General features: G+C 53.0%; 1 protein-coding gene across 5 annotated transcripts in view; it reads right to left on the bottom strand.

Moving 5' to 3' along the window:
* The window catches only part of ZFHX3 (zinc finger homeobox 3), a 258117-nt gene that overhangs the window by 83509 nt on the left and 149530 nt on the right, over window positions 1-25078 (bottom strand). For all 5 annotated transcript variants that reach the window (XM_062177061.1, XM_062177059.1, XM_062177063.1 and 2 more), the window contains one exon: window positions 20265-20496. In XM_062177061.1, the coding sequence (XP_062033045.1) occupies window positions 20265-20496 (232 nt within the window). The remainder of the gene's footprint in view (window positions 1-20264; window positions 20497-25078) is intronic.

Below are 25078 nucleotides of genomic sequence, written 5' to 3'. Positions count from 1 at the left end.
GCCTGCAACACTGGTATCCCACTTGGGCCCTGGTTCATGAACCAGTTGATCTGCTTCCAGTCCAGCTCTCCAATAATGCACCTGGGAAAGCAGCAGAGGATGGCCTAAGTGCCTGGGCCCCTGCCATCCATGTGGGAGACCTGGAGGAAGCTCCTGGCTCCTGACTTTGGCCTGGCCCAGCCTTAGCCATTGTGGCCATTAGAGGAGGGAACCAGCAGATGGAAGACCTCCCTCTTTCTCTCCACCTCACCCTTTCCCTGACTTACAAATAAATAAGCAATTCTTGGGGGGGGGGGGGACCAATATAAGTTCCACATTAAAAAGAATCTACTGAGGAACCAGTGACCTTGAGCAGGAAGCCTGGCCCCAGGGCCCTCACTTCCCCTGTGCCGTTAGACACGTCTCCTCGCGCACCACGGTCCAGCCCACCAGAGCCTTCTCCAGCCGAGGGCTCACTTAAAGTGCTGATGAAAAGTAAAGGTGGCTGGTTTTCCTTAAACAACAGAATTAGGAAGAAATGAAGATTTATCACAGTACCAACTTGCACATTCCTCCTAGGCAGGCTCTGGCCAGAGAATGCACGTTCTTGCTCATCACAGCGCAACAGCCTCCCAAATCGACCGCGCCTCATTTGCACCATCAGAAATCAGCGGCACTGTGAAAAGTTCTTGCTGCTCTCCTGACGTTCTGGTCTGCTGAACTTCCCAATCAATGAAAAGATGGAAAAAAGCACACGAGAGAAGAACAAACCTAAGGCCACCACTTTCATTTGCCAACTATGTCTCCCTATTGATTTTTATTAAGTTCTATGTTTCCAAAATAATCTCATTTAAAAATTCAATTCCTCATTAAGTGGTCTCAAAGAATCTCTTTCCTAAAGTCTCATTAATGACAAAGGGGAGAAGTGTAACTTTATAACGGAGAACCGGAGAACCCTAGAAGTAATCGTCACACGGAAGCTGACCCCACCCATGAAGAGACAGACAAGCCGGTACCAGGGACCTCTCGGTATCACAGACTGGGAGAACAAACCACCGACTCATTAGAATTCCTGCCAAAGCACGTAGCCTGGTTCTAATAACCAGGAAACAGCGGAGAAACCCACACCGATGGCTACTTTACAAAATAAGTGACCCGGCCTCTTCAGATATGTCAAGGTCACAAAAAGACAAAGCAAAGACAGAGGAGCTATCCTCAATCACAGCCACTATGAGCCAGGATGGCTGCACGGAACGTGTGATCTAGAATATTCTTTTCAAATAAAGGCCGCTATTGGGGAAACGTGAAGAAGGTCTGCAGCTTACCCAACAGTTTCATGTTGATGCTAATGCCCTGCAGTTAGGTAGAAGTGTCCTTACTTTTAGAAAACACACACTAAAGTATTTGGAGATCAAGGTGCACTCCGTTTGAAGTTTACACAGAAACAGTTCAAAAAACCCACTAAACATATCTGTAGCTGGGTTCCCGTCCTCATCCACACACAGAGAATGAGAATGTGCGAATGCGAATGCAATCAATCAAGTGCAAAATGCTAACACCCGGGAAATCTGGGTAAAATTTTTTTTACCATATTCATTACTTTTCTATAAGTCTGAAATTATATAAAAAATTTAAAAGAAGAACAAATTGAAAGTAGGATTCCTGACATCTCTAGTCTAATTATGTAATTTTTCTATTAAGTATTTGCAATTATACATATCATGCATAAATATTTTAGATTACATGCAAATTTCATTTACTATTTACTGTGTTATTAATGAAAATGTTAATAAAAACAGAGCTCTTATCAGCATTTGCACTTTCCCTAAATACAAATAGTGAAAAAAAAAAATCGATACATTATTCCTATTTCTTTCTTTTATTCAGGGTTTACACGTGAACATTTCTCTCTAGATTCTGAATCTGTTTAGAAGATTATGGGAAAGGAGGTTTTATGTATTTGTTTTTAATAAATCTATGATACTCATACTTTCAATCCTATTTTTCTTTTATAAGGGGAAGGCTGGGAAAAACTGGATTCGAGAGAGGGAAGAAAACGGGATGGTGATTGCTGGTCCCTGCTCAAGGTCCTCTCTCCAGCCACAGAGGCCTGCTCACTGGCCCCTGACCAAACCAGGCAGCTCCCTCCCACCCCTGGGCTGGCTTCCTTTGCTCATCTCCACTCATCCATCCCACCAGGTGTGGGTAAATTCCTCACATCTGCAGAGGCCAAGACACCGACTGTCTTGCTCCACCATCTGGTACTTCCTACCTACCATCTCAAAACCTGCTGTCCGTGTGTGTGTGTGTGTGTGCGTGCATGTGTCTTTCACAAGGACAGGTCACCCTTCCACAGTATCACATTCCCCCACAACAGCAGTGTTTACAACAAACAAGGTCTAATGAACAGCTACAAAGATCCATGCAAGTCCTCCAGGTTCCCAATGCCAAAGTGAGGGGGCAACTGCCACCCAACAGCCTGCATGAGAAGGCAGAGGAAGCCCCCGAGGAGCCCCCCGGGCAGAAGTTCACACCTGGACACCCTCCCTCCTCGGTGAGAACCGGCAGACGTCATTTCAGTCTCTCATTAGCGCGATGCAATCTGTTCTCGGTGAATCCACGGCGCCGCGGCCACTCATCAGCACCCATTACTGCCTCGCGTTTACAGACTTCCCTCCGCTGCTCGTCCTATTTCGCCCATTGAGTGTATTTCATATATGAAGTCATAATTACCAGGTTCTCTGCTCCTTACACTTCAAGTTTGCGAAATTTCTTTTCTGATCATAAAACCAGTAAGTGCCTTCTTGTTGAAAATCTTGAAAACAGAGAAAAAGTACAAAGGAGATAAAACCATCCACCGTCAGGGACAACATCTCCGTGTACCGAGACATGCCTTTTTCAGGCCACGACGATAATCCTATAATATACGGTTTTGTATCTTGCTCTCTCCAGCCCATTTGATGGAGCTTTCTTCCACACGCTAAAATATTAATCAAGACTATTCTTAATGGCTACTCCCTTTTCCACTCTATAATCGCAGCACAGTTTTCTGAACCTCTCCTTACCTGGGAAGTCACCTGTGGCTGAGACTTCTCACTGCCCTCCTAGTAACTGCTCTTCCTTGGTAACAGACATGAGTGTTCATTGAAGGTACAACAGCCTCAGCTAAAAACTCCACCTGGTACGCCCAAGGAATGGTCACATGACCAAGTCCCAGCCAACGAGCTGGACAGGAGGTAAGTGGGTGGGGCTTTGAGGGGAGGCCCTTTAAAGAGGCAGAGTCAGGTGGCACCCTGGCCTCTGCCCCATGTCTTCCCAACGGGCGCTCGTTGGAACAGCCATCCTGAGACCAGGAGGAGGTGAGAGGCACTTAGTGGCAAGGTCACCCGGAGAGACGGACAGAGACTGGGCGCCTGCTCACCCAGCAGGGGCTTCCCCTCTGGGCCTAACCGCCCTCTGTCAAGTCCCCTGGAATGCAGAGAAATGACATTCCTCACGCGCATCCTCCATCCACAGCTGAAGCTGCCACATGCGAGACTCCTCTCGCATTCTTGCTCCCACTTCTGCCTTCGGCGTCTCTGAAGCCTCACCAGCAAGAGCCCAAGCCCTTTTACCAGACAGCACACTGTCTGCACACAGAAGCCCTGGGCAGCAGCGTGGCCGGGTCTCTCTTCCTCACCTTGAGGGCTGCCTCGTCTGCTGGTGATGGGCTCCCACTGGGAAGCCCGCAGAGAACCAGTCGGGCTCGTGTTTGTTCACGTTCAGTGTTCATAGAGCACCAGCTGCGAGGAGCCAAGCAAACAGCCCCTTGCTGGCTCAGGTGACTCCCTACAAGAATGCCCAAATTACAGGCCACTGGGGCCCTTGGCACACCCCTCAGCCTGGACCGCAGCCAGCAGGGCGTGCAGATGCCTGTAAGCTGGGCCCTCTTCTCAGAGGGGAGACCTGGCATGGTTCTGGGTCCAGCCCTCGGGGAGGCCTCGGACCCAACATAGCTCCTCCTGGAAGCCCTCACTTCCGGCAGCCACAGCCCAGGCATCCCAAGGGTCCTCCAGTCCCAAGGGGGCCTTGATGGAGCATGTGACTGTGTACACAATCTGCCTACCAGGGCCACGACCGTCGCTTATACAGGTGCCTCGCAGTGGCATTATACACCTCATTATTTTATACAGCTTATTACATCACTATATACATACATATATATTACATATATGTATGTATATATGTACTATAGAGCTTATTACATTATACAGCTTATACAGCTGCCCAGTGCAGTGCCTCCTTGATCTGAGGAACTGGAGCCAAAGCTGCTTCTCTTCTGATACACAAACCACGCTGCCCTCAGAAACAGCAGGCAATGCGCTGGAAAGCCCTAGCCCAGCCGAAAACTTAAAGACCGGCATGGAGCAGGGTTAGGCGAACTGCCAGGGTAAGTCGGGCTTAGCCAGATGACAGTGCTTTCATGCCACCGCTTAAGGCAACGTCTCAACCATCTGAGTCCAATCTGCAGCCTCTGGGCAAACAGAACGGGGAAAGGGAAAACAAGTCTGAAGTCCTGCCCACCTCCCACCCCAGTTACGCACGCTTCACCCTGACTGACAGGATGGCGTTTCCATCTCCTTGCTTCCCACTGTGTTATTTCATATAAACACCACCACACGTCTGCCTGCAGCTCCTGGGCTGTGGCTACTGCACTGTTTCCAACGCTTCCGGCGAGGAGCGGCGGGAGCACCAACACAAGTGCCTTCTGCCGTGCTCAGCATCTAGACTTTGCCAACTACCAGCGGCTCAGGAACCATCTCTGAGAACCCGTGGGCAGGTCCTCTCCTTCCATTCACTGAAAGCTCTGAGCTCGCACAAGGAGCATCTGCGGAAGGGGAACGGAGCCTCCTGAGATGGTGGCCACGATCCAGTGCTGTCACGGCCCACGCGGGTCGACCTACCCTTCCCGGCCACCCGCCCGACAGGGCCTCCCACCGGGGAGTTCCATTAACCAACTGCTTGGGGGTTTCTGTATATTTATATTACCTCCTCGTCTCTCCTTCAGTTCTACCAGGGCACATTGGGGGAAAAAAACGTTACGATAAACTTTAATAAAAACAAAATTAAAATGATTAAGCCTTTCATATCCTTTAGAGATGATCTCCATTCCGCTGGCTGGTCCAACCTGCAAGAAAGCGAATGCAAACTACTGCTTGCTGCTGCTTTTCAATCTTCTCCTCTCCTCCCTAAAGAAACAAACAGAAAAAGCTGCCCAGGGCCACATATTTAAAACAAATTAAATTTGTCCTCACAACACACGGCATCCAGGTGTAGTTAAAACATTCTTTCCAAACATCCACAAAAGCTGCCAACATTCTCCCTCCTCCAGGGTCTTCCAACAGCAGCCTGACAATCCCACAGGGACAGGAGCCCTGGAGGGTGGAGGTGCTTCCTTGAAAACAGCTGGTGAAAAAGAGTCACAACGCAATGAGCCCCGTGCCTGTGTGTCAAGGAAGGTGCTGGTGCCTTCGCAAATCATCCACCCCTCAAAAGTCCAAAACAAAAAACCAGTCTAGATTCCTGATTAAAGCCCAGGAGCCAGCGCTGCGGTGCAGCGGGTTAAAGCCTCTGCTTGTAGTGCTGGTATTTCGTATGGGTGCAGGTTCAAGCCCCGGCTGCTCCACTTCCCATCCAGCTCCCTGCTAATGGCCTGGAAGGCAGGAGAATGACTCAGGTCCTTGGGCCCCTGTACCCACATGGGCGACCCAGAAGAAGCTCCTGGCTCCTGGCTTCAGATCAGCTGAGCTCTGGCCATTGCAGGCATTTGGGGAGTGAACTAGCAGATGGAAAACCTCTCTCTGTGTGTCTTTACTGCTCTGTAATGGTCTTTCAAATAAACTAAATCTTAAAAAAAAAAAAAAAGAAAGAAAGAAAGAAAGAAAGAAAGAAAGAAAAGCCCAGAAAAATAGCACAGAATGCACAAATCCTCTAGGTCATAAGTGTTCTAAGGAAATCTACAGACCCACCTGGGGTGTGCCGAGAGAACTGCGGCAGAACCGGCTCAGGTCTGTCTGTCAGAGGCAGGTCATGAGCCCTCTCCAAGACTCGCAGCCCTTGGGTCACCCAGGAACAGAGATGTCAGGGCACTGTGCTTTGGGGGGACTACAATAGCAAATGCTGAAATGAAACGCTGTCCTTGCTATGAACACTGTCCATGGCTACGCCAAGATGTTGTGCAGGACGTGACCCCTGCAGGGCGTGGGGGGTAGGCGGTGATGCTCCACCTGGCTTCAGTCATCGCCTCACACACCTGCCCACGGCTGGTTTCTCACCGTCTGTGTAGGGTGTTTCTACTGTGGTGGAGACAGCTCCTCCTCACGGCACAAGGACAGACATCTCCTGGTTTCAACACTTGAGCAATGAGTCACTGGACCGATTTCCTTCGGCACAAAACTTTGCCGACCCCTGGGCTAAAGGACAAGCCCACGGAGCTCCGCCGATCCCAGGTAAACCTGCACCGGACTTCCTTGGGGTCCAGGGTCGACCCGAGTCCCCTCTCACATGCAGGTGCCCCTGTCATCACTCTGGAGACGTGGTGCGCTGCAGTCCTCCTCCAGGCCCACACCCGCTCCCTGGCCTGGGAGTGACCACAAGAGGACTGGAAAGACAATTCACTGAGCCACAGGGATGTCCAAGTGTCCAGAGCCATCTGAACACGTCAATCACACTGCGCTCTGCCTGGCTTAGACCTTCTTGGTGACGTTCCATCTTGATGGTAGCACAGTGCAAGTCTCCGCCCACCTTTGCAAGGACCACAGGACCAGGCTGCTGGGACAACAGCTTCCCCTCCACCCTCTGCCCCCCTTCCCTGGCCCTGCAAGCAGCCCAGGCTGTCTGCTCTTTCTGCGCCCTTCACCTCCTCCCTGGCCAGCTCCAATGTCACCTCTCCAGGGGAGAACTCGGCAGGGCCCGCCCCCACCCCAGTCTGCTCCCTGCTCTATTTTTACAGCAGGATGCACACCTGACGTGCTGCATCTGTTCGCTTGGAGTCTGCCTCCCCTCAGCCAGGAGGGACAAGTCCAGACTCTGTGCTTCCTTCCTGCAGGCAGATCCCCTGAGCCTAGAGCGGTGCCTGGCCACGCTAGGGCCATGGCCTGTGGGCAGAGGATTAAAGAACTCCACTTCTACGCTCCCATCAGTCACATCCTGCTCAGCCTGGTTCTTTTCTAAAAGCAGCGAGGAAAATCAAATACTGTCCCCTTTCCCTGCTGGGTGCCTCATCTATGTTCTGTCAACCCCCCCAACTCTGCAGCACTTCCTGCGCTCCTCATACCTTCCTTCTCCCTCCTTTCCAAAAGTCTTGGCCCCTGATTTTTATTTTCTCCTTTCTTGTACTGCCCATGAAGCCTTTGCTGCTGCTTTAAAAAAAAATAAATTATTCATTTATTTCAATGTCAGAATTACACAGAGAGAGGAGAGGCAGAGAGAGGTCGTCCATCCAATGGTTCACTTCCCAGATGGCTGAAACGGCCAGATCTGTGCCGATCCAAAGCCAGGAGCCAGGAGCTTCTTCCAGGTCTCTCACATGGGTGAAGGGGCCCAAGGACTTGGGCCATCTTCCATTGCTTTCCCAGGCTATAGCAGATAGCAGAGAGCTGGATTGAAAGAGGAGCAGTCAGGACTAGAACCAGCACCCATATGGGATGCCTGTGCTGCAGGCCAGGGTGTTAACCCGCTGAGCCACAGTGCCAGCCCCTGTTGCTGCTTTCTTAATCATTCATCCTTACGTCCAGCTAACACCTACCACCGAATCCCAGTAACACCCTAGGCACGCCCCGGGCCGGCTCCAGGTGGCCTGACGCCACATCCTCATCACAGCGTTCTGGTGCTGGTGCCCAACCAGAGACCGCTCGAGTGAGGAGCTCTGCCCGAAGTGGCCAGACCGAGGCTCCCCTCTCTCCCCTGCTGGGCTTCCCCATTCTTCTGGAATCGATTCTCTCAAGAAAACCACAGAAGGGCCTGGGGTGTCAGGGAAACCACGCAAGCCATTCCCGCTTCTCAGAGAGATGGGGGCTGCTGTTTGCCTGTGTGCAGAATCACGGACAACAGTTCCCCTTGTCCATGCTGTGGCCTTAGGAGTTCTTCATTTCTGTCCTCAGAGAACTGAGCAAGGGGCCACACACACTGTTCTACAGACCCGAGTGCGGCTTGTGCACAGGGACAAGGAACTGGGATGCAGCGGGAAAGGCACGAGGTCCCTGAGCCTGGGCCTCTGCTCCAAGCCCCAGCCTGGGAACTTGGGGCAGCGAAGGAATGACCCCATGTGGCGCAGACACACACAGCACCAGTGGGAGACTGGACGCCCGAGGTGCCTGCCGCTGCTGGGCACGCGGCGATGGCACTGCGGCTTCCTGCTCGCCGTGATGCCTGCACCCAAGGCTTGCCCCGGGGAAAGATGAGCACTGGGGATGAAGACAGACACAAAGTCCCCAGGGACAAAGCAGGGGCTGGGCCTCCCTCCACTCAGCGTTACTCGGGTGAAAACTGACGCCCTGGGGCCTCGATATAACATTCACCATGGAACTTCTGACATGGAACAAGGTAAATCCAAGGAGAGCTATGTCTTCTGGTACCTCCAGCAACTGGAAGCCTTCACACGGCCGCCCAGCCAACGACACCACACAGAATTGTGCACCTTGACAGGTCACAGAGCGTGCAAGGCTCCGGGGGGCATTTATCCCAGCCGGAGCCGAAGCCAGGGCCATCGGAGCCCATGCACACATCCACTGCACGCTGTTTCACCCTGAGAAGTGCCAGCAGGCAGCAGAGAGGGGTCACTATTTCTGTAGATCCCATCCACGTGAGCCTAACACCAGCCTGTTTTCACAAGGGTATTTCAAAAAGTATACAGAAACACTAAATTGAAAAAGTTTATTCTGGGGGGCCGGCACCGTGGCACAGAGGGTAAAGCCTGAGAGACCGGCATCCCATAGGGTCGGTTCGAGTCCTAGCTGCTCTACTTCTGATCCAGCTCCCTGTTACCAGCACCTGGCCAAAGCAGCAGAGGATGGCTAAGTGCTTGGGTGCCTGCACTCACATGGGAGACCTGAATGAAACTCCTGGCTTCGGCCTGACCGAGCCTCGGCCACTGCAGCCATTTGGGGGAGTAACCAGCAGATGAAAGAGCTCTCTCCCTCTTCCTCTCTGCTAACTCTGCCTTTAAAACAAATAAATAAATCTTAAAAAAAAAAAAGAAAGAAAGAAAGAAATCATGATCCCTCGGCCCAGTCCTTTAGAACGTGGCTTTCTTTTGGAGACACGGCTTTCAGAGAGTCAATTAAGCCAAAAATAGGATGGGCCCTATTCCACTGGGTGGCTGGCCCCTCCCAGAAGCACCACGCGCTCACACACAGACAAGGGGCCACAGGACAGGACACTGAGCACGCCAACGAGGGAGCCTCAGGAGCCACCAAATCTGCCAACACGTTGATCTCAAAGTTCTGGCCTCTAAGACTGCAGGACAATACTTTCTGTTGCCGATACCACCAAGAGTGCGCTGTAGTGTTACGGCAGTCCCAGCACCCAACACAGCCCACCAGGAAGCACCCTGTTCTGGGCACATGGCTGAAAACCAGGGACAGGGGTGACAGGAAAACGGGACCGTTCTTCTGTGGCTTCATTACAAAAATGGTTATTCTGGATAAAATCTTGGGTTAAAACAAAAAACTCACATACTGTCCAGTTTTTAGTATTCTAAGTAGAGCAGAGGTCAAGGATCTTTTCAGAACAATAAATAGCTCCTTTGATTAACATATACACAAAGGGCTTCAAGACAGTTCTAAGGTACAGAAATGTACAAAGCCCTTAGCATGCACTCTGAAAACCACATCTTTACAAAGTCCTTTCAAAGTCCCTCAAAACTGCTAATGGAATAATAATATGTGAGTGGCAAAGCTGAAATTAAATGCCTATTTGAAGACATATTTTTCTCAAAGTGAAAAACAGAAGCAGAAAGAGAAAGCAAGAAATGTTATACCCCCGCCCCCAGTTCAGGTCAGCAAAAAGCAGGTGGCCCATGGGTCCTGTATTTCAAGCCAGGGGTAGTGGGCATGTGGGCAGCTGAGATACTCCATCCCGTATCGGAGTGCCTGGACTCCAGTTTCCTGCTAGTGCACCCCCTGGGAGGCAGCTGCTGACGGCTTGAGCACCTGGGTCCCTGCCACCCTCACAGGAGACACTTAAAGTTCCTGAATCCTGGACTCGGATGTTGCAGGTATCTGGGGAGTGAACTAGTGAGAGGGAGATCTCTGTACTTCAAATAGATAAATTACATAAATAAATAACTTTCAGGTCAGAATACAGCCAAAGCATATTATGGGGATGGAGCACAAAACTCGTCCGACCATCCAAGAAGGATGTACTTTTCTCTAAAGGGAGGAGAGAACTTTATCACTTTGCTTACGGCCTTGTCCAAACACTGATGGAGATTGTGGACTCAAAAGGCCTCATGAGCCTAGGAAGCTCATATCAAGAGCCTCGGGCGGTCAGTGATGTCATACTTAAGAGCGTTAATTGTTAAATTAACAACAGGAGTCACTGTGCACGTACTCCCCATGCAGGATCTCTGTCCTCAATGAGCTGTATTCAGAGTTAATTGTAAAACCAGTTCTCAAACTGTGTGTGTGTGTGTGTACATACGCAAATTGTTGAAATCTTTACTTAGTCAAGAGTTGGTCTTCTGTGTACAAAGTTAATTGAAAATGAATCTTAATGGAGAATGGGACTGGCATAGGGAGAGGGAGGAGGAGGAGGGGTAGGAGTGTGGGTGGGAGGGCGGGTACGGTGGGAAGAATACCTGTATTCCTAAAGTTGTACATAAAATTCGTATTCCTTAAAAAGTAAATTAAAAAAAAAATTGCCCAAGCCAGTGAAAACCTAAGGGCGACCAGCGAGGAATCCAGTGCTGGCCAACAGCACATCCTAAACGGTCCTACAAACCTTTACTGGCCACAGAGGTAGCCAAGAACCCAATGGCACCAGTAAGTGCTTCAAATCACTCTAGTACAAGTATGACACAGAAACTGAACTCAGAATGTTATTCATGGAGCCAGCTCTGTGGTGCAGCAGGCAAATCCACTGCCTGTGACACCAGCATCCCAGATAGGCACTGGTTTGAGTCCCGGATGCTCCTCTTCTAGTCCAGCATCCTGTTAATGTGCACCCTAGGAGATAGCAGGGGATACCTTCAAGTCCTTGGGCCCCTGTACCCATGTGGGAGACCCATATGAAGCTCCTGCTCCTGGCTTCAGCCTGGTCCTGCTCTGTAGTGTTGTGTCCATTAGGAAAGTAAGCCAGAAGATGGAAGATCTTGCTTGCTCACTCGCTCGCTCTCTCTGTAACTCTGCATTTCAAATAAATAACTCCTTAGAAATTGTTTTTAACATATTAACATATGGGAAAGCTGGAAAAACTTCCTGTAGCTTTCAAAGGAGCTGGAAGCCCAGGAGTCATGGAGTGGGGCAGGGCCGACGGTGACAAGCAAGGCCATGCAACTTTCCACCATCAGTGTTTCATTTTTCAAGGATGTCACCGGGGACTATAATGCTCACAACGGGGTCACAGTGTGAAGGGGGTCCCTTAACATGTGCAAGTCTTTGAGCTATTTCTTTACAATCCCTTACAGACCCTTCCAAGGACAGGAGCGACTTGCAGGTAGGCTGGACGTAGCCCCAGAAGTGGATTCCCAGGACATTCCTGAAGGTCACATGAGCACCTGTCATTGCAGCTCTTCAAAATGACACCTGGGGGGCCGGCACCATGGCTCACTTGGTTAATCCTCCGCCTGCGGCACCAGCATCCCACATGGGCACTGGATTCTAGTCCCGGTTGCTCCTCTTCCAGTCCAGCTCTCTGTTGTGGCCCGGAAGGGCAGTGAAGGATGGCCCAAGTGCTTGGGCCCTGCACCCACGTGGGAGACCAGGAGGAAGCACCTGGCTCCTGGCTTCAGATCCGTGGGCCCAGTGTCTCTAGGCTCTGGTTAATGGACCCCTCCCTATCGCTCCTCAACACACACATGCCCTACAGGATCTCACCTAATCCCAGTAACCACCAGCAGGAACTTTTCTTCCTTTTTATCTCTTTGCTGTGCCACCTGGCATGATCCCCTGCCCCCTGACCGCTAGGGATTGGCCACAGTGCTGCACCTCTCCAAGGGGGCCACATCATCTGCCCATGAGGACACACACCAGTACGACTCAAGGGACAGCACGGAAGACACGCTGGTGTCCCCACCAAGGCTAATCAGAAGGCAGCCAAGAGCCAGTGCTTAGTATTAGACACTGAGCAACACAAACACCCCAGTACCTTTGACCAGCCCAGAAAAACCACGACAAGCATGCATGGTGGATCTTGAACATGAAAGGAACCCCGGCAACCCAGGGTCATGGGTGACCGCTAAGGAAGTGCAGGTGCTGGTCTCTCCCACAGCAGACAGACAGGGAAGACGCTCAGGGGAGGCAGGAGGCTGCAGACTCTGGACTCAGTGCCCAGGCCGGCACCTGGCGATGTCACGTCCCCTCCAGACAGACCCTTGAAAGCCCGCAGCCGCCAACTGCAGCAAACGGGCACTCTGCATGTGTCCACCTTCCTGCAGGCCCATACATCTGCCTATCTTGCAGAGAGACAGCAGCAAAGCTGAATCGCCCTTAATTGACCAGGTCAAGACGGCTCCTAGACAATGGCTCTCGGGTTTCTTGCTGCTAGTGATGGATTCTTGCTGGTAGATACGGCTTCATCATATTCCCAACTTAGAAGCAAGAGCCTCTCCAAGATGGCCTTCCGGAACCACGCAGTTCAGGTCTGCAGCTTTCACGACTGTGTGTGTGTGTGTGCGCGCGCACGTGTTTGTGTGCGCGCGTGCATGTGTGGAGGAGGAGGGAGGACATACTAGCATGTACTTAGAGGGATGGGATGAGGAACAGGTAATCAGAAGCCATCACAATTACAAATGTAAATGAACAGGCAATTGGCACTGACCTTTGCAGATTGTTAGAGGACTAATTAAGGCAAATCAGGGACTCTGCTCCCACAGGAAAACAAGGCAGGGTACACCCCGAGAACCACTCCTGGCCTCTCCACGTGGAGGCAGAATGCAGGAGACTCGGCAACTGAACCACGCATGCTTCACCCTCACAAACAGAAACCGTCTCCGTGAACAAAGGACAACGGAGGTTTACTTCCTGGCTATGTTGTCAGCAAGGCTGCTGGGATCTTTATCAAGAGGCACAACACCACTACGCGAACTCCTACCGCGTGCTTCAAACTCCTGGTTTGGCCGGCGCTACAGCTTGCTAGGCTAATCCTCCACCTGAAGCACTGGCACCCCGGGTTCTAGTCCCAGTTGGGGCACCGGATTCTGTCCTGGTTGCTCCTCTTCCAGGCCAGCTCCCTGCTGTGGCCCCGGAAGGCAGTGGAGGATGGCCCAAGTGCTTGGGCCCTGCACCCGCATGGGAGACCAGGAGGAGCACCTGGCTCCTGGCTTCGGATCAGCGTAGCACGCCAGCCGTAGCAGCCATTTGGGGGGTGAACCAATGGAAGGAAGACTTTTCTCTCTGTCTCTCTCTCACTGTCTAACTCTGTCAGGAAAAAAAAAAAAAAAAAACCCTCCTGTTTCTACGGATTCCACCCAGGAAACCTCACACTTTGCTCAGAGCAGCCGTTCTTAAGAGCTTTAAGGAAAACACCAGTGGGGCTGGCAGTGAAGCCACTCCTGCTACGCTGCCATCCTATTTGCAGTGCCAGTAGAGGCTACTTCCCTTTGGATCCAGCTCCCTGCTAATGTACATGGGAGAGCAGCACAATATGACCAAGCACCTGGCACCCAAGTACATATGCAAGTACCCCTGCACCCAAGTGGGAGACCTGGACAGAGTTGCTGGTTCCTGGCTTTGGCCTGGCCCAGTCCCAACTGTTGCGGCCATTTGGAGGTTGAACCAGTGGATTTAAGATCTCTGTCTCCCCACCCCCACATTCTGCCTTTAAAATAAACAAATTATTCTTTTTAAAAAAAAAAAGAAAGATAAACATCTTTTTTAAAAAAGGAGCTCCCTGCATTCTGCAAACTCTATTCTTCTTTTGCAAACATTGTATTCTTTCTCTTCATGGATACAGAATGATTTCTCTGTATCTCTGCGAGGTACAGCTTTGTTTCTAAAAAGCCCCCTGAAACGTACAATCCTTGCCCAAGTAGTCTTTTATTACAGTGAAGTCATATTTTCTCCATCCCTCCATCGATGCTCAAAACGTCCATTATCCCAATCTGTTCTGATGCACTTTGACCTTCAACCTCACTAGTGAGCGACACTGCACCCCCATGCCTTCCCCAAGCCCTATCAGCAAGACGCAGAGCAAAAAGGGGGCGGGGCATGGCTGGTTTTACAGAAACAACGCTGAGAATCACAGAACTGACCACAGCATATTTTAGGCTTATGAGGAAAATTATGCTGAAATTGTATGTAATTTAGCTGTTTGGTAAAGAAGATGAACTTCATTTAGAGGATAGCTTATGCCAAGTCTGAAAAATAAAGACAAAGGCAAATAAGAAAGCAGAAAATGATGTATTTTCTATTCAGCTTAAGCTGTGTGAGTTCAGCAGAACTCCCCAAACTTCATTTCTAAGAAATTATCTATTCAGGGAAGCCGGGGAGTATTTCAGGAAAGGCAGGCCCCCAAACCACATCTCTCTGCCAGCGGCACCCACTTCCTTGACCCCAGGCAGCCAGCACCTTAAATGGCAAGATGGGTCAGTCACAGGGGACACCATCATTCCCTCCACCCTGAGGGACGGCACCCCCTCAAAGGGACTGACTGACCACCGACGGGTACCTCGAATGGGTGGCCGGTGCACTCACCAGGGGCTCTGTGCCAACAGCCAAGGCAACAGGAGCTGTACCCCAACCCACACCAGGTCTGGAACGCAATAGATCCTCCACGGGGAGCATGACACTTAACTGCACGCATGTGAAGCGTGTGTAGGTCACTAGCCACACGGAACAGCCGTGTGGAGGACGAGGCGTGGACCAGATGAAGAGGGCGAGAAAGGCCAGCCGAGGCCACGGAAGGTCTGTGTTCTTAGAGCCCAGGGCACTGAGAGAGTAAAATTAATGACAGTTTCACCTGGGAGCCAGGAATGACTTTTCACTAAGGGAACTGGGAAGCTGATGCCACACACCAGCTGCCCGTGGACACCTTCCATCTTCCCAACTCAGCGGAACCAAGCAGCTGATGCTGGCCACTAAGGGACATGTGCCAGGGCATCCGGCCACAAAGCCTGTTTGCAGGTAGGAATGAAAGGAAAGGCCAAATTCCAACCAAGCCAAGCAACAGCCCAACATCAAAGTCAGGGGGTAGGTGCTGGGTGCAGCCACTAAACTGTACCCTACCCTGGAGCGCCCAGGTTCCTGTCTCGGCTCCACTCCCAATTCCAGCTCCTGCTAATGTGCACCCTGGCAGGCAATAGGTACTGGCTCAAGTAGTTGGAGTCTACATGGAAGATCTGAACTGAATTCCAGGTTCCTGGCTTCCACCTGGCCCAAGCCTTGTTCTTGCAGGCATTTGGAAAGCGAACCAACAGATGGAAGATTCTCTCTCTCTCTCTCTCTTTGTCTTTTAAATAAGTTAATTAAAAACCTAAAAACCAATACAGGTCAAAAGAGAACAATGTTGGGGGCGGGGGAGGGCTTCACCGGAGACATCACTTTCTTTCCTCTGAGCTGTGTGTTCGAATGTCATTTGTCCATTAGGAATGGCCACCATCCATGCACGTGTACTGCAGGGTGAGGGTAGAACATGTCCCCATGAAAACAGAGGACAACACTCAGGCAGCCCAGGGACCTCGAGGCGATGCTCCACCACCAAAGGGCACCCAGAGACAGGGCCTCACCATCAGCACGTGGTGGCCAGGGCCCAGATGTCACACATCAGGCCACAAGACCTGTCAAGGGGTTACGCAGCCAGCGGAGGCAGACAGAAACCTCGGCCAGCGGCACGGTGTTCTGAAGGCCGGAGGCAGCCTTTGCAACTTCCTGTCTCTGGACGCCCTCCTCCAGACTGACACGTCCACGTGAACTTGACCGACCAACAGACACGTGACTTAAGTTGCAGACAGAATCAGGAGAGATCCTATCTTTGCCATTCCCAGGGAAGAAAACAGCTCAGTCCAGCAGTCCCAGCAAGGAAAAAATATTGATACCATGGAAGGCCCTAAGAGGGTCAGAGCGAGGCAAGGAGAGGAAGTGACGTCTGGTGGCGTTCGTGTACAACCTGGTGGTGCACAGAGCTCAGAGGAGAAAAGGAAATTTAGGAGGGGAAAAAGAACGCCGACATCTAAGCAGGTAACAGCCAAACCCCAGAACGGCAAGCTCCAGATGGCCCAACCCCGACATGCGGTGTGGGGTCCAAGTGCAGGGGCCCGGGAAAACACACAGAGGCGTCCTAACGCCCCACAAAGCGTGCACAAAGCCTAACGTCCCGATCATGACATCAGAGAGGAGGGAATCGGGGCCCTGGTGAGCGGCTGTGGCACTGACCACCTTAACCGGCTCAAGCCTGCCAGGCCCAGGAGGCCCGTTTTCCCCAAGGATACTCCCGCATCTTCGAGAGCCCATTCCTGGGCACAGAGGGCTGAATTTCAACCTGGGTTTTCTTTCAGGGGTTTCCTGTGTCTGTCACCCTAGCACCTTTGACATCAGCACAGCACGCACTTCCCTGGCGTGCCTGTGGGGGAGGGGAGCAGGGGTTGGGCAGGGAAGAACAAGTCACATACAGGACTCCAGGCCAAAGACAACGCCAGAGAGGAAGTCGGTCATCGCCACTGGAGCTGCTCCCACACGTCAGAGGGGAAGCACCCCAACAGGCGTTAAATGAGGAAAAGCCACAGGGCAGGGGCGTGGGCCGTGGTTCCTGGGCAGCATCACCGCACACGACCGGGACCCACAGCAGCGGCAGCCGTGCCCCTTCTAGTTGAGATGGCCTTGTTCACAGAAAAGGAGCTCTCAGGAGAGCCAATCAGACTCGAGAGTGGAAGACACACACTTTACACGGACCATCAGAGCAAGGATGCGCACAGAGCTGGCCAAAGAAACACCCGACAGACCCTGAAGAAATCGGTCTACAGCTGCCCGAAGGCGGGAGGATCCCAGGAACCACTCAGGGGTGGCGCGGACCCTGGGTGCACAGCAGGGTCCCCGGCTGCAGGCGGGCGGTGCTGCACTCAGTCCCCAGGCGTGGCCATGAGTCTGCGGCGCCCCTGTCCACCACACGGGGACGGGCTCCGGGACGAAGCGGAGGCCCCACCGAGGAAGGCACGGAACTGTGACCAGAAAAGGCACCGAGACAAGGCTGGGACGGAAGGGACAGCATCACAGCGGCCTGGGGGTGACAGAAATTAAACTGGGCCCCCACAGCACGTTCCGGAAGAGACAGGTTGACCTGGAGAACCGGCCTGGGTGCTGTGGGAAGGCCTCAGCTCCTCCCACGGGAGCTACTGAGAAACCATGGTGCGGCCTCACCTCTGTGTGAGGCCGATTCACTGCAGAGGACAGCGGGTGACCCGGACAGAGGGAGCAAGTCGACCGGCACGGGGGCCTTGAAAAGACAGACAGGGACACCGAGGGACATGGACAGGGATGGTGGGATGACCCAGGCAAGGGCACAGAGACAGCCCACAGAGGGCAAGGGAAGAGATGCAGAGAGGGGCGGCAGAAGAGCAGGGCAGGGGCGGGACAGCCTGCAGAGGGGCGGCGGGAGGGCCGGGGAGGGGCGCCTCCCAGAGGCAGCGAAAGCTGACAAGACAAGGGCTGTCGCAGCAAGGTTAGCATGAATTAATCATGGCACCGGGAAAACAAAAAGTTGTACAAGAAGGTAAACGAAATTATAAAACTCTACATGGCTCAGCTGTGATTAATATTTATAGAGTTATAATAATGAAAACACTGAATATTAATATAACCCCAAATTATTATTTCATCCTAATGGAAGACAGAGGGAAGGGAAGGCGGAGGGAGGGCTGGAGGGGGTGGGAGGGGCACGGGAGCGTGTGGACGCAGCTGTGTGTGTGAGTGAGTGTATGTGGGGCACAGTGTGTGCCGTACCTGCGTTTGCAGTGGGGCTGTGAGCCAGTGCAGGGTACGGGTGCGTGGGGGTGGCGTCCTGCGCACTTGTGGGGTGTGGAGTGCAGCATCCATGCGTGTGGTTGTGTGGTGTGCTGGTGTGCGTGGTGCCTGGGTTCTGTGGACGGCACATGTGTGCAAGTGGCCATGAGGGGGTGGGTCTGAAGAGGAGGGCTCCTTCCAGAGCTAAAAGCCGACAGACAACGACTGAAACACGAGGACAGCAACAAACAGTCCCGGAAGGGGTTGTGAGAGATGGAGGCAACTGAAGCAGCATGGGAGATGCTCAGGCCCAGACCCAGGCCCAGACCCAGGCAGAGGGGCCGTGGGAGGAGGCGCCGGTTCTTAGAAGGCATGTGCAGGGCCAGCGCCGTGTGCAGCAGGTAAAGCTGCCGCCTGCAGTGCCGACATCCCATATGTGTGCAGGTTCTAGTCCTGGCTGCTCCACTTCCCATCCAGCTCTCTGCTATGGATTGAGAAAGCAGTAGAAGATGGCCCAAGTCCTTTGGCCCCTGCACCCACGGGGGAGACCTGGAAGAAGCTCCTAGCTCTGTCTCTGCTCTCTGTAACTCTGCCTTTCAAAAAATTAAATAGGGGCTGGCACTGTGGCATAGTGGGTTAATGCCCTGGCCTGAAGTGCCGGCATCCCATACGGGCGCTGGTTCGAGACCCGGCTGCTCCACTTCTGATTCAGCTCTCTGCTGTGGCCTGGGAAAGCAGTAGAAAATGGCCCAAGTCCTTGCACCCGTGTGGGAGACCCAGAAGAAGCTCCTGGCTCCTGGCTTCAGATCGGCGCAGTTCCATCCGTTGTGGCCAGTTGGGGAATGAACCATCAGATGGAAGACCTCTCTCTCTTTCACTCTGCCTCTCCCCTCTCTGTGGAACTCTGACTTTCAAATAAATAAATAAATAAATCTTTAAAAATAAATAAATAAATAAAATAAATCTTAGGGAAAAAACAAAGAAGGCATGTGCAGCTCTCCATCTCCCTTGACGTGAAAATTGCCACCTGGCACAGCCACGGCGGCCCAAGGGCCGAGCAGGTGCTGGGGAGAAGGAGCCCCAAGGTGCAGCCAGAGGAGCACAGCCTGTGCTGGGGAGCCAGGAGCTTGTCAGCCACACGGTGGGACCAGGCACAGGAGCGAGCACGCCTGTGAGGGCAGCCAGCAACCCCAGGAAACCAAAGCTTCACCTGGCTCAGAACCAATGACCTGGGCCCGATGCACAGTGACAGCATATGTCCGGCAGGCAGAGGACGGGGGCCACACATGGGGGCCAGTCAGAGCAGCAAAAGGAAGAGAGGGAAACACCTCATGCCAGCCAAGGGAAGGGTCCAGGCAAGCACCTCAAACGCATCAACAAGCAAAGAACCAGCAGCGGTGGGGGTTTCTGGGCTGCGGACATCAACGGCCGGCGGTGCCCTGCCCAGGTGGGGTGTGCTGGCCGGAGACAGGCCCTGGTGGGCTCAGGGGTGGATAAGAAGGCAACACAGAGCGGTCTTTCAGTAGAATCCCGAAGACACTGCTGGGGAGAGAACTGGGTCGTAGGACACGGGAGAGATCCTGTTTTCAAAGAGACAAGCAACTGTCTTGTGCTTCCAAGTTCAGAGAAAGCAACTGGAAGGCTGAAGAAGCAGAAGAGAAGAAGGGATTCTACCAAATGAGGTCCCACTGGGATCTAGGGTAGCAAGGCAGAGCCAGGGAGGCAGAGATGAGGGGGTAGAGGAGGTGGCAGGAGGGGCGAGTTCCCCCAGAGGGCCTGGACGCTGAGGAGCCGGCCCAGGCCTCCCAGCGACCAACATAACTTTCAGAGTAATTACGGCGTTGATCTCCGAAGTTCATTTGTACAGACCAGACCTGGCGACGGCCAACTCTTTCCCTACCGGGATGCACAAGCCAGCCTCTGCTCTGGGGGGCTGAGCCAGTAAATCCAGCCTCCGGGACGTGCTGGAGGAATTCTGGGACAAGACAGAGCACCTGCTGTCGGCCTGCTCCCTGGGAAGCAGGAGCCGAAGAAAAGAGGTGCCAGCAACAAGCACAGATCCACGAGAATCCTCCTGAACACCCACAAGGCCCGTCACTGCCAGACGCACCCACAACGTCTCCCTCCAAGAGGAGCCCTGGGCCTCCCACTCACCTGGGTCGGTCGAGGGGCACCTGCGGATGGTGAAGATCTGCCCCAGGTCCTCGTCCTCCTCCGGGAGCCCCTTCTGCAGCCGCTGCAGCTTGCGCAGGCTCTCGCTGCGCTGGTGCTTCATGGAGCGCACGTGCTGGATGAGGTTGAGCTTGGCCTTGGTGGAATAGTTGCACAGGACGCAGTGGTAGTAGCAGCTCTCGCCCTCCACGCTGCTCTCGTGCTGCTGCAGGTGCTGTGAGGGACAAAGAGGGGACATGCCTTGGGTCAGCCGCTTGGAGCCTGCCCTGTCCTGGCGGCAGTCAGAGGCACGCGGCCGAGAGACACAGCTCCACGGCCAAAGGGGACGGCTACCAATCGTCAGGTACTGCGTGTGCGTGTGCGTGTGTGTGTGTGCGTGTGTGCGTGTGTGTGTGGCTGCTTTGCTCCCCAAGGCTCCCTCCTCTAGCAGCTTAGAGGATAAGCACTGAGCCTTCCTTCCTCCGGCCCCCAAACGTCCCTCCGTGGGGGCTCTGCAGTGCTGGTAGTCTGCCGACCAAAGGGCCCCTCCTGATGGTCCCCAGCTCCCAAGCACCTGAAGCGCTGATATTCCAGTGTTGCCAGATGCCTCACAGTCAGGCCTGGGCACTTTCCTGGTCCCGACCCATGGACTCTGAGTTAAAAAACACACCGAATTTTCTGCCACAATTATGAAAGGCTCGCCAAAGTGTCCTGCTTTATTTAGATCAGGGGTTGGCAAGCTACGGCCCACAGGCCGAATCTGACCCTCTGTCTGTTTCTATAAACAAAGTTTTATTGGAACACAGCTACGCTCACTGATTTATGGCCCGTCTAGGCTGCCATCAAGACATGGGAGTAGAACCGTTGTGAAAGAGACAGGAGGGCGTAGGGACTAGCGGGTAAGCACCCGGCCGACCCTCCTTCGGGATAAGCTTTCAGTCGCCACACCTGCACAGCGGCCAGGTCAGTCCCACACAGCCAAACCTATTGTCTGGCTTTTTCACAAGAAAGAAACTCAAGTTTTCCTATTTAAAACTACAACCTACCGAGAGAACCCCAAATGTTTCCCTTCCGCATTAAAAAAAAAAAATGATAGAGAAATAGAGAATTGCATTTCTCCAAATCAGTTGTGTGTCAGTATCTCTAGGACACCTGACTTATCGCAGGTCGTTTGGGCTGGTGGGAAGCAGACACACGTGGGACTCAAGTTCAGAATGGATGAACGGCAGGAGCCCTCGAGGGGGGCAGCAGGCCCGGGACTCCTGTGTGCAGGAGACTCGGAGGTGACTGTAGATCAGCACTCACCCTCCCTTGGGGAGAATGCAATGGACACGGTGACCCTTTTCCATCACGGGGAACTGCACACTCCGGGTGTACAGAGGCTCAACCCTTCATTCTAAATGACCCTCGTAGGGCGAGAAGCAATTCTTCTTGTGGGTGCCCAGGAAGTAGGGGGAACAGTCCCCAGAAAGCTTAAGTAACTGGCCCCAGAGCACCCGGCGAGTCAGTGGGAGAGCGAGTGCTGGGACCAGGGGCTCATCTCTCACACATTCGGGCCTGCAGGAGTTCTAGGAAGCCCGGACATGACTGCTCCTTCTGCCTTGTTCCCCACCAACTCCCACCCGCCCCCGGCACCCGCGCCTCTGCCGAGGCCCTAGACTCAATACACGGTGAGCTTCTGGGGACTGCTGTGGGTAGCTCGCCTGCTTTTTGAGCCACACGGGTTCTGTTCCATGTCCACCATTTCTTAGCCTGCTTGCACATTCCCGTCCGGCTTCCCACGGAGGACACCGAGAAGCTGGCACACTGGGAGCACTGTCTTTGGGGTGCTTCCTGTCTGACGACACGTGCACGTGCATAAGCGCACATCCTACGTTCGCTGAAAAGGCGTGAAGAATCCATATCGCACCCTACTGGAAGAACAACTGGGACTGCACCAACTGCCAGAGCCAAGTCGCTAGAGACGGGCGCAGGCCCTCCGCCGTGGGAAGCAGCCCAAGTGTTTCCACAGGAGGCCGTGCCAGCCAGCAGGTGTGATGCAAGGGCTTCAAAGGCGACAAGGGAGCAGCCGCCTCTGTCCTCTGCCACAGGTGACTCAACAGTCAGGTGCAGACCCTTGGAGCAAAGTCACCTCCCTGCAAGGAACGGCCACCCCAGAACAGCTTCCCGACCTCAGGGAGCTCAACGCTCCTGCTGAACAGACGACAGCTGACAGCAACAGGCTGCTTTCTTGAAATAAACTTGAACTCTCTTTCCTTTAATGATTTATCTGCGATTTGTCTGCTCAGCAATATTGCTGCTTGTGGGGAACTTTAGGGGGATGGAACGCACCAACACAGGGATTCCTGGAGGCTTCAACACAGGGTCAATGGCGGGTCTGATGGGACAGACATCAAGGCAGAGGACGAGCTGCCCATGTGCACCCCACCATCATCTCCACAAAGCCCCTCAAAAGCCAAAAACCCAGAGCAAGAGTTCGGCCTGGCAGTGAAGAGCAAGGAACACACAAGAGCCGGGGACTGCGGCTGAGGGTCACTGAGACCAAAGAGTGAGACTCGGAACAGAACCATGGAATTCAAAGCGGTGAGACCCACCAAGGGAGCCTGGAGGCATCCTGAACTATGAAATCAGAGCAAACCAGGCAGGCCATACTGCCAAGCCCCCTTGACCTGCTCACGGAAAACCATTTCCTTGCATTAACACCCTGATTTCTAAACAGCCATCCCCAATTCTGGAGTCTCCCCCATCCAAGTGAAGAGGATGACGTCGCCACAAAGAGTCGGATGGGTACTGAGATGCTGGAAACCTCCTGTCCTCAAACCCACGGGCTCCTGGGTGACAGGGCTGTGTGAGTGCTGAACGGACACAGGCACCCCCGTGGGAACCCCTGCTTAAAACACAACAGCTAAGACAAAGCTTTTTCCTGCAGCAAGGACAACAGCCACAGCCTACTCTGCTAACGGTACACAGGGACGTGAAGGGTCCGTGTACGAAAGCTTAACTCAAACTTCAAGGCTTGCTTTCCACTCTGAGTTCATTCTGCAAGACACTCAAAAATCAAACCAGCACACATTCCATCTTGACTGCTAGGAGACACCTGCTTCTACTGTCCACATCCCAACTCAAACTTCTACTCACCACCTAGGCCTCCCAAGAGCTACCTGCATGCAACAAAAACTGTTCTCACTAAGTTTTCTAAGTTTCTTGTTGCTCTGCAGGCTGCCCCGTCTAGAGTTCAAGAAGGACCCCCAGCTGTCAGCAGGGTCCTAACCTCTGACCCTCGCTATACCCTCTGCTCATGTTCCAGGCATTGAGCGGGTGCCACAGTTTGGATGTGGTTTGAGTGTGTCCCACAAGGCTCACCTGCTGGAAGCTTGGTCCCCAGGGTGGGGGCCTGAGAGGTGGTGCAGCTGTAAGAGACACAGCCTAGTGTTGTGGTTACTGCGGGTGCTAGTCTCAGACTAACACTGGTCTCACAGAGTGAGTGAATTCTCAGAAGACCAAGCCTGGCCCCAAGCCCCTCCTCTGAATCCTGGCTCCTGATCTCTCCCTGTCAAATGCTCTCTCGCGGTGATGCCATCCATCACGTTGCCACTCAGAGACTGACAGATGGACATCCAGTAACCACAACCATGAGCTAACTACATGCTAACTACATGGGTACCTGGTTACAGCAACAGACAACAGACTGATAGGGTGGGTCAATTCATGACCCTGCTGGCCAGAACGCCCACCCTCTCTTCCTTCCCAGCAACACCCTGGCCACAGCAACTGAATCGCAGCCTGAGAACCTGCGCAATGGGAAGCAGCAGCAGGGGCGGGGCAGCTAAGGACAGGCCACAGAAGAGAAGAGATGTTTTCATTTGGAGAAGGAGGGAGAATAATTTGTTCCTGACCCAGCTAATTAGAATACCCTCAATTGGGCTCACAATGTATTTAATTAAATTCACTGGAATATATGAAGAATCCACCAAGGCGCAGATCCCAGGGGTACACTCAGGAAAGGCGCTGCCTCCGTCTGGAGCTCCCGCTCTCCTCGCCAGGCAGGAAATCTTCTCCCGTGCAAACGCCGAATTCCCCAAGCCTTCTGCCTCTGCCCCCCGACAGGGGCGGAGGGGGCCGCACTGTGTTCTGCGTGTTTCTCTTGTCCTGTGTTCGTGACTCCTAACCATGGTCCTCCACTAGGTCATCACAGTAGTTTTGAGAGAACACAGAACAACAACTTCAACTGTGGTTAGTACGCTGTGACGCGTGCTCCCCAGGGACCCAAAGAAAACTGGCTGCTTAGCCCGGCTGGCGGGGCTTGGTTTCAGTTTGATTCTAAGTATCTGCAACACTAGAGATGTTATGTAAATGCCTGCCCCAGACAGACAGACACACACACACACACACACACAGGAGAGACCATGAAATACACACACACTCACACACACAGGTACCATGCAAACCCCCCCACACACACAGGAGAGACCATGCACATCTATACATATACCACGCACGTGCACACACACACACCATGCAAACACACACACACACAAACATGCAAATCCATACATATACCACACACACAGTGCAAGTACACACACACACCATGCAAATCCATACATACACCCCCCTACACACAGGAGAGACAGTACAAATCTACACACACACACACACACCATGCAAACCCACATACACATACACACAGACATAGCAGAGACCATGCAAATCCATACATACACCACACACATACACACACAGGAGAGACCATACAAACACATACATACACACAGGAGACACCATGCAAATACACACACACACACACACACACACTT

The sequence above is a fragment of the Lepus europaeus genome, chromosome 19, assembly GCF_033115175.1.
Source record: "Lepus europaeus isolate LE1 chromosome 19, mLepTim1.pri, whole genome shotgun sequence".
NCBI lineage: Eukaryota > Metazoa > Chordata > Mammalia > Lagomorpha > Leporidae > Lepus > Lepus europaeus.
This window is presented reverse-complemented; position numbering and strand designations above follow the sequence as displayed.